This window comes from Numenius arquata, chromosome 4 (genome assembly GCF_964106895.1).
Source record: "Numenius arquata chromosome 4, bNumArq3.hap1.1, whole genome shotgun sequence".
NCBI classification, from domain to species: Eukaryota; Metazoa; Chordata; class Aves; order Charadriiformes; family Scolopacidae; genus Numenius; species Numenius arquata.
The window spans coordinates 17,687,228-17,696,198 of record NC_133579.1 but is presented as its reverse complement, the minus strand read 5'-3'; the positions used below and the strand labels follow the sequence as shown (position 1 = coordinate 17,696,198).

The 8,971-nt window shown below is 41.4% G+C and overlaps 1 protein-coding gene across 1 annotated transcript in view; it reads right to left on the bottom strand.

Annotated features, from left to right (window-relative positions):
• Nucleotides 1-274: 274 nt before the first annotated feature.
• CHST9 (carbohydrate sulfotransferase 9) overlaps nucleotides 275-8,971 on the bottom strand; it is a 96,341-nt gene continuing 87,644 nt past the window's right edge. Inside the window, exon 6 of the mRNA XM_074146662.1 lies at nucleotides 275-3,031. Within this exon, the coding sequence (XP_074002763.1) occupies nucleotides 1,934-3,031 (1,098 nt within the window). The 3' untranslated portion in view covers nucleotides 275-1,933. The remainder of the gene's footprint in view (nucleotides 3,032-8,971) is intronic.

Here is an 8,971-nt window from a genome sequence, read left to right as displayed (position 1 = left end):
GAAAGTTTTTCACTAAAGCAAGCTCAAGGTTAAGCTTAAGCTCTTCAGAGACTTTGTAATTTACTACTACTTATTTCTCTGAATTAAAGAATTAATACAAAACTCATATATCAATTGACCTCTATTCTTTATTAGCATGTTAAAACTTTTTTTTCCCTCATATATTTTTCCTCATATATTGGTACATAAGCCATTTTCTGGTCTGTAAATTAACAATTAATTAACACACATCCAACACAGACAAGACAAAGAAAATACATAGACATCAAAAGTTGGTGTACACTTATTTTTTATTTAACATCTTCAATGGCCTCCCTACAAGGCAAAAGAGATTCATTCAGGGTTTGAGGTGGGAATCCATACTTACAAGAGCAGAGGATTAGAGAGCTCTGCTGCGTCAACGGAAAAGATGCTTTTTACACCAAGGTCAAATCTAAGTGAAAACTAAGGCAGTTTTCTCATGAGTTTGGGTTGGATGACACAAAATCCAAACTCTGTCAGGAGCCGCTATTTACAGTCCTAATGCATAGTCTCACTTGAGAAAAACAATTGCGCTCGAGCAATATGCCCCAAACCACTCCAGGAAGCAAAGAACAGGTGTCATCTTTATTTCGGAAAGGCATAGGGATTTCTCCCTATCCATTCTGCAGGGATTTCTCCTCCTCCTGGGACACCCTGGCACCCATCCTACAATGCCATGTGCAACTGTGGATTGCAGGAATGACCACATGCATTGGTCAGACAGCACTTGAGGGAGGAGAGAGAAGAAGAGGAGGTTATAAAAACCAGGACTGTGGGACTCTGGATACAACCACCTCTAGGACAAATCACCAATACCCATCCCACCACATAACACTGCAGCATCCACCCCATCCCTGGGGTTTGCTGGCTGCTGACAAGGCAGGAAGAACCGCAAAACACAGGTGACTTCAGGGAGTTCTGGGAACAAAACCAGTCCATGGGTTTTGGAGGCAACAGGCATACACATCTTCTGTGCAACAAAATGCCCAGAGCTGAACTGATGACTGGACACTTGCAGACCAAGAGTGGTCACAACAGTTGCAATGAAGTTGATTCTCAGTCCAGACCTTATAATGTCCCATGGCTATCACCCTAAGACTTTGCCCTACCACTAAAGATGAAGACTCTCTTGAATATTTGGACCACAGTATGCATTGTGGGGTTGACTCCACTGAAAATGAAAATGTTAGTTTCAATGTATGTGGCAATTGCCTGAAAGGAGGGTCACGTTTATCAACTCTAATGCGTCAATCAAAACGGGATAGTGGATGGTCACTTCAGATTGCAGGCTTACCCAAACTTATTCTGCTCTGCAGTTGTGCTGCTGTGTTATTTGTAGTTTTATGCATCTGTATTCAAGAGTATCCTTCAATAAAAACCAATCCAGTGTAAAAACAGCTACAGTCTAACGGTAATGAAACAACCAAGCCCTGCAACTAAGAACGCTGCAAACATTTTAGAAAATTAGCCAATGCTTCTTTATTAATAAGTGACAGAATGTAAAAAATACATTAAAAAATAGTTTCAAAACCAATTTCTAAAGCAGATACACCAAAAAAGAATCATGCTACTCTGAATGCTTTTTTCTTAAACCATTGAAAGAACGTTAGGTAAGCTAATGCAACAGCTGGCTGCGCTACCTTCCACAGTATAATCCATAATGGTAAAGGCAGCTTTTTCAGGCATTTTAGTGCAATTTCTGCTGTTTACAGGTCTTTTTTTGGTGCATTCTCCTATAATTTAATGCACTCAATTTGAGTCAATTGATGTCACTCGATCTTATAAAACCCCCACTAAGTCAAGACAACTCCACATAGCAGTAACTTTGTTTCCTTTCAGGGCTAATATCAAAGTGGTTGTTTTGAATCCCAAAATGATAAATATCTAATAGAACCCTGAAGCTGTTCTGGTGCTATACAATTGGTGATGTATAATTGAACATTAAGTAATCCAAGTAATAGAAGTCATAGGTCAGCTGTCTCTCCTCCTTAGACAATTGCTTTAAGTATTGCCTCACTACTTCTGCACTTGTTCTCTCATCAGAGGAATGTCTGTCTTTGAATTTAGGAAACTTCAGCTCAGCTGGAGCACCTACCAGCTGCAAAAAATAATTGGCATCTTCTTCCAGGGTTTCAAACTTTCCTATAAAATCATAGTTGATGAGGCAGGGATAGCAGAGCTTACTGACTTCCTCCCAATGAATGTCCATTCCTACTGGGCGATGGGAATCTAACAAATACTGGATAAACTCCTTGAATTTAACCCCTGATCCTGTTTTCAACGCTTCTTCATTTGCATTATGTCTATACTTCTTAATTATTGCCTTCCCAAATACTGGATGGTAATAGCTGTTTGGATGTTCAAACTTATCCCTGAAGGCAGATACCAGTCTTTCCATGGGATCACGCACAAATATAGTCTTGGTGTACGTGTTCAAACGAGTGTATATCCCTTTTAGGTCATAACTGTCCAGTTTCCTTAGATGCTTTCCATAGTGCACATCATCATGGGAAATGTTGTGTGCCGAAGCGGCGAGCCCATTGAGCACCATGAGGACCCTCTTCCAATTGGAGCAGCCTGCTTTCGGCACTTCACAGTACAGGACCTTGTGCCTGTCCTCCACGTAAATTCTCGACACCAGGTGCACGAGGTGGGTTCGCAGCTGCTTTCTGCTGTTGTACTTCTTACAGAAGTCATGCAGGAAGGACCTGCGCTTTTCCTGGGCACTATCCACGTCCTTCCACTTGCCATCCTTGACTAATGTCTTGTTTAAAGGGTGCAGCGCAGGAGGTAAGTACACCCCTCTGACCCAGCTGAGAGGTGACTCGCTCATCTTCTGCTGGTCAGACAGTTGGCTCACCAAGGATGCAGCCACCACACTGAAAGGGTCAGCCTTGTCCTTCCATTTTCTGCTGCCCAAGATGGCCATCTTGTGCTTGCTGAGGCCAGGAGGAGCACTCCTGCTCAATGCAGCTCTCCTTGGCATTCCTGGAGGTGGGAGCGTGAAATCCTGCAAACATGGAAAGGAGCAGAGCTTAACACACAGTGACAGCCCAGCCTGGCCCATTCACATCGCAACAGCAGCAAGGATGGATGGCAGTCACCACTCAGGACAAAGCCACATTTAGTACTACAAAGTCTCTTCTGAACCATTTGATCTAATTTAGCAACAAGCTGGGCTAATTACTGAAATAAATGCTTCTGAAGCTTACCTGTTAGAACACAGTAGGCCTTCCTACAAAAATAAATAGCTTAAGCCACACCTTTTAAGATATCAGAAGAGGTTCACATAGTGAGGCTGACAGTCCTGGTAGGGGTGGCCAGGTACTTTTCTCTACTGAACACATTTTTCCCCGTGACAGAACTGGTTGAGTCGCATGGCCACTAACAGCTCTCCCGAGCACACCGGCGCAGCCATGCTAACAGCTGCTGGGTCTGCTTCCACCTCTGAGACTTGGAGCAGACCATGTCCCCCAGTGGTGGTAGGGGACAAACCTAGGGCTCCTAAATAGCTGACATCAGTGGGTTTGAGCCGGGTGTAGTGACAGATGAAATCCTCCCTTTAAAAAGGTCCTACTCCTGTCCCCTTACAGACAGATCACAGATGTGGGGTGCGTTGGACTGCATGCACATACAGGTGTTTGCAGCATGGATGCCTGCACCTGAGCTAGCTGCTTTCTCAACTGGTAAAGCAAAATAGGTGCCTTTAGAGCCTATTCCATCTGACTTATTTAAACATCAACACTACTGACACCAACTAACTAAACATCAACTAGTGACCCTGTAAAGAATGTGAAAAGATGAGACTTTCCTCCCAAGCATCTCTTAATGTCCCTAGCCACCAATCCAGAAGCTGCACAAATGGCAAAGCTTGGATCTGTGTTTTGCCATCAAATTCTTCAGAGTCTTGTATCATGCAAGCTGACTGAAGAGTTTCTTGCAGCTTGGGCATTTCTGCTCTCTGATTCCTAAGTGGATTCTTGTATGTCTACTATGGCTAGTAGATTTTTTTATCCTGTTAGTAGGCAAGCCTGCTACACTGGGACATCTAATACAGCTGCCTATTTTCATTACACTTCTGGAGAGGAGGGATGCTGGTCAACAGGTATTTGCTGTTGCAAATAGCAGATAGCCAAATGGTTAGATGGACACACGTGCACAGGCAGCCTGACTGCTTTTATAACTCTGACTTTTTTGGAAACCTACATAAAAAGACTCTTCTGCCATAAACTGATTAAACATTTACTAGAAAGTTGATTTGTGGACTGGCAGACCATAAGCGTGGATTTGGGGGGATGGGAAAGTTCATAGGCTGACTCAAGTAAGGCTGTTAAAAATTCAGAGGAATAATGTAAGAAATGGCAATGCATGGAACACAATTTGAACTCCAGTTTGAAATAAAGCCTGCGCAAAACCAAGCAGTTCCAAGAAAAGTTAGCCTATCTTGCAGTGTAATAATTTCCAATGACAAAAACAAAACCGGAGGATCAGGCTATTCTGTATTGCTGCAAACCACTGATGATCAGGTCTTTGTTTTCACTGAACTGAGTAAAATGATTTTTTGCATTCGTGAAAGCAAATAAAAGAACAGAGCCATGCAGGACCTGTACATCTGTGAGAGAGGGCATGTTGGTGTTTTTAGAGATGCAAAAGGATACTTGAATTCTTTCAGTTTGATGTGGTCAGTTTTTCTAATATAATTTGTTTTTTTAGTTCTGTTGTCTAATATTTAATTCTTTAAAACAAATGAAACACATGTGCCTAGAGATTTATCCCTTCTGCCCTAGGACAGAAAGACCATAGTTAGTGTGTAGTAACAGAAGGCAGTACTAGTAATAAAGCAGGGGATGACTATGAGCCTAATGGGAATTTCATCATCACAGTGAATGGCGACTTACTGCAGAATCACAGACTTATTAAATTATTTGACCTTTAAAGGAAAAGCTGGAACTTAAAAAGTTGGAAACTAAAAATATGGGATACACAGAAATCAACCCCAAAATACCAGGCTCAGCAGAAGTAGGAATAAAGTTCCTACTTTAATACTACACTAACTTTAAATACTACAATGCTAAAGTAACCAAAGATTGTAAACTCATCGGTGTGGCTCTCAGGAATTTTATAATTTAGAAGACAGTCTCCAGTGGTATGTGAGGTGTTCCCCAATGCAGAAAAAATTCAAGAGAGAGCAGCAGTACCTCATGACTTCCTATGGTACATAATCTGAATTTAGCAGTCTATTTCAGGAGATATTGCTGTGCGAAGACATTTAAACCGCCTGAATTTCAAACTAAAGCCACTGAAATGAGCCCTACACTTCAAAGGAGAGTTCAGCCTTCTGAATTCAGCCTGCGATCCTGAACTAGTGGAAGGTGCCTCAGTTCCACCAGGCCAGGAGGGGAAAGGACAGACTGAAAGGTGCATGGTCTTAATTTTGTTCCATTTCAAACAGTCCACCTGGGATCCTGGAACCAACCTCATGGGATAACCCAGGGAGATACCAGAAGAGGATTGCATTTCAGTCTCAGAAACTGTGAATGCAGCTGTGGGAACCACTACTGAAGGATTTTTCATGGGATTAAAGACTTCAGAGAAGGATGGGCAGAACTGTTCACAGAAATCTCAGGTAATGCCCTAAAGGAACAACATATGCACAGTGGGAGTCACTTGAAAGGGGCTCCCTCCAAGCGAGGTGAGGCAAAAGAAGAAAGAATCTATCAGGAGAAAAAGCCCCAAACAGAAGTAAAAAAAAAAAAAAAAAAGACCTAGGGGAAAAACAATGACACGGGAAGTTCTGAGGACAAAAAAATTATCTAAATATGTAAAATACTATTAGTTGCTTCCCCTCTCCACTTCCCCTTCTCATTGAGACACATATCCCATACTGAATACAACAGTATTGTCTAATAAATGTTATTATAAGCTCCACGAGGGACAGTATGCTTGCAGTAAATGCTGGCTGTAACTTCCTCTAAGAATAGGAATGGATAGTGATAATTTTCAAAGGCATAAATGGCTGTTACATTGCCATGGAAGTTTTCCAACTCAAAAAAAAAAAAAGGGATATCAAAGCTTCCTATACACTTGCCAGAAGTAAGTAGGTTAATAGCTAGTAATGATAAAGGGATGAATCAAGCTTTACTTTTGATGAGAATTGTTTCACTAGAAAGTTTTCTTGGGAAACTAACAGATATTGTTGAATAGATAGTGCCATATTTCTTAAGCAAAACTACTTGACAGTCTGGCATATTTAGCTGCTACTACTGTTATGTGCATGAGAGCTGAAAGCCACACACTCTGAAAAGATTTTCATGTTGTATGATACTAGGCTTACACAAAGTGAGGAGCCTTCTTTGGCTTCCTCTTGGTGTCAGTGACTTCTCAATGCCCATTTTATGACACTTTAAAGATTTGTACATCTCCATGTTATGTTGATTTTTTTTTTCCACAGTGGCAACAGGAAAAGAAGAAACTTGCAAAAGCAATAAACAGTTTTTTAAAAAAAATCATTTCCAATATATCTACGTTGCTAACATCCACCACACAAGCTGCTGAGCACCATCATTTTGGAAAATGCCTGAACATACACTAACAACAGGCAGGTAATCCTGTATCAGTCACTAACTCTGGATCCAGATCTTCCCATGCAAACAGTTGTTCCCAAACTCTTTGAGCCAAGCGTCCAAGTGCAGGGATGGCCATTTGTGGCTTTCCAAAGAGCTGCTAAGTTTGGGAACCAGCTGCCTGGCATGGGAGATGAACTCCACGGTCACCTTGGATAGACACAAGGCTGTCCTTGAGCCATGCTGACAACCTACACACCAGGTTGTGTAGATTTTATCCGAGAATTAAAATCTAGCGAAGTGTTGCACCCTTACCAGTAATTACGCAGTTTGCATTAACACATTTGAAAGCAAGTGAAGGAATGGCCACGAGTCCAATTTTGAAGAGTATGCACATTGCCTCTGTCTCCCTTTCGATAGGCAGGAAGTGAAGACAGATTTAAAAATTAGTTTAAATACAAGGAAAAAAGGAATTTAACAGAGTGTAAGTGTGGTGTTCAACTACTGGCAGGCAACTCAGTGAAGCTGCTGAAACAAAAGGCATTGAGTCATTAACGGGTTCACAATTTTTTGGTGACATTTTTATTGCTGGAGGTTCCCTGCTCCTCTCCATCCACAAAGGGATTTCTCCTCACTGTAAAAATAAGTATACAATATCTTCTTTGACACACATTGATGTGCTGTCCTTTCCTTTAATACCTTCACAAGCCACTGGGGTAGAAGAGATTGACTACTGCCAAGAATGCTTAAGACGCTTCCAATTACGCTTTGTGGTGGTTTTACAATGCACAGGTGGGATATCATCTAGACAGTTTGCAATTAGAGCAACTCGCCATGCAAAAAGATAATGATGTATTGGAAAGGATGATATTCCAGGGCTGATTTACAAAGATTTAATGGTCTGCAGCACAGACAGTGCTGTGTTTCCTAAAAGCTTTAGTGCTGGATATTCATTTTTACTAACAAGAATAATAAAATTAAGTGAGCCCAACAGAAATGTAGGACAAAGAATAGCAGAGGAAAGAAATATTCTGTTTTATTGTGCTTTTCTGTGCTGCTAAATAACTACATTGCAAGTATCAGTACTGTATGGTTTGGTTCTCAACATCTAGCAGATAACGCCTTCCGCCCTAAAACACGCTTCCTAAAACCGTCTAAAGTCCTGTAAGACGCTTCTGAGGAGCTACTGCATAAATCATCTGCAGCCTACTGTGCTCTGCTTTTTACTGTGGCTTGCACTTGACTGTTGCAGGTTTGTGTGCCCCGAGGACCCTCTCAGCACTATTATACTAAATAGCTAATATGGGTGCTCTGCAAACACATGGGTATTCAAAGATGATAAAAACTTCATTCCTTAAGACAAGACCAAGTTGAAATATTTTTTTCCAGATGAATCTTACAGTAAACAATTCTTTAGAAGGACAGAGCATTTGTGTTTTCTGATCAACCCAGGCAGGAGTTCTGCAGTACATACTCATGTTGCTTCTTATGTGGGGATTGTATTATAATGACCCCAGAGTTTCAGGACCCTGCTTGCTCCCTGGGATCCCTCTATAGAATACAGACAGAGAAAAGCTGTTCTGAGACAAGAGGTTCATGATTGTGGCAGACGGTTCAGAATTGATACGTAGTTGAAATATGAGGAAAAGTTTGCATAACTCCTATGTTCAGCAAGCCAGTGAAGCCCGGAGCTATTTCTACCTCATTTTAACTGTAAAAACATGTAGAACTATACGTACACATGTACATGCAAGTTTTCTTAAGCCTGCCAAAAGTAGGGATTATCCTTAACATTTTTGTGGTAGAAGACTATTTGCGAAGCGTAATTCAGAATGGCCAGACTCCTCTACTAGGATGGTACCTGGGCTAACATGTAAATATGCTCATAACTTTCTCATATCATAGCAGCTGTGTAGTGTAATGTTGGTGAGCTAAACAAGTCCCTACAGGAGCTCCCAATGGAGAGACTACCCAGGCTGCCCACAAGTGGCAGGAAATATTTGCTGATGAGCACTTCCTGTGCAGTGGAGATAAACTTTTTGATTCATCACTTGTGCTTGAAACAGCTACTCCAGAGACAGGCACCACTAACTCCTCACCTCCCAGTGGAGCCACGGATTTTTGGCTTATCTAATTTATTCAGGGAAAATCACCACTGCTACATTCCTCACAAGCCAGAGCTGACATATATATTCCTTATGAACACTGCAAGTTTACCAGAGGTACTTCTGTCAGAGATACCTTGTGGCTCATACACAATTCCATTATGGAAGAGGAAGAATGAAGCAACTCTCCTTTGAACTTTCATAGTTTTTTCTGCCACTTAAGTCCTCAAAAGAACACAGAACAACAGCAAGTTTATCTTTCCTCTGAATTAAGATCTAGAA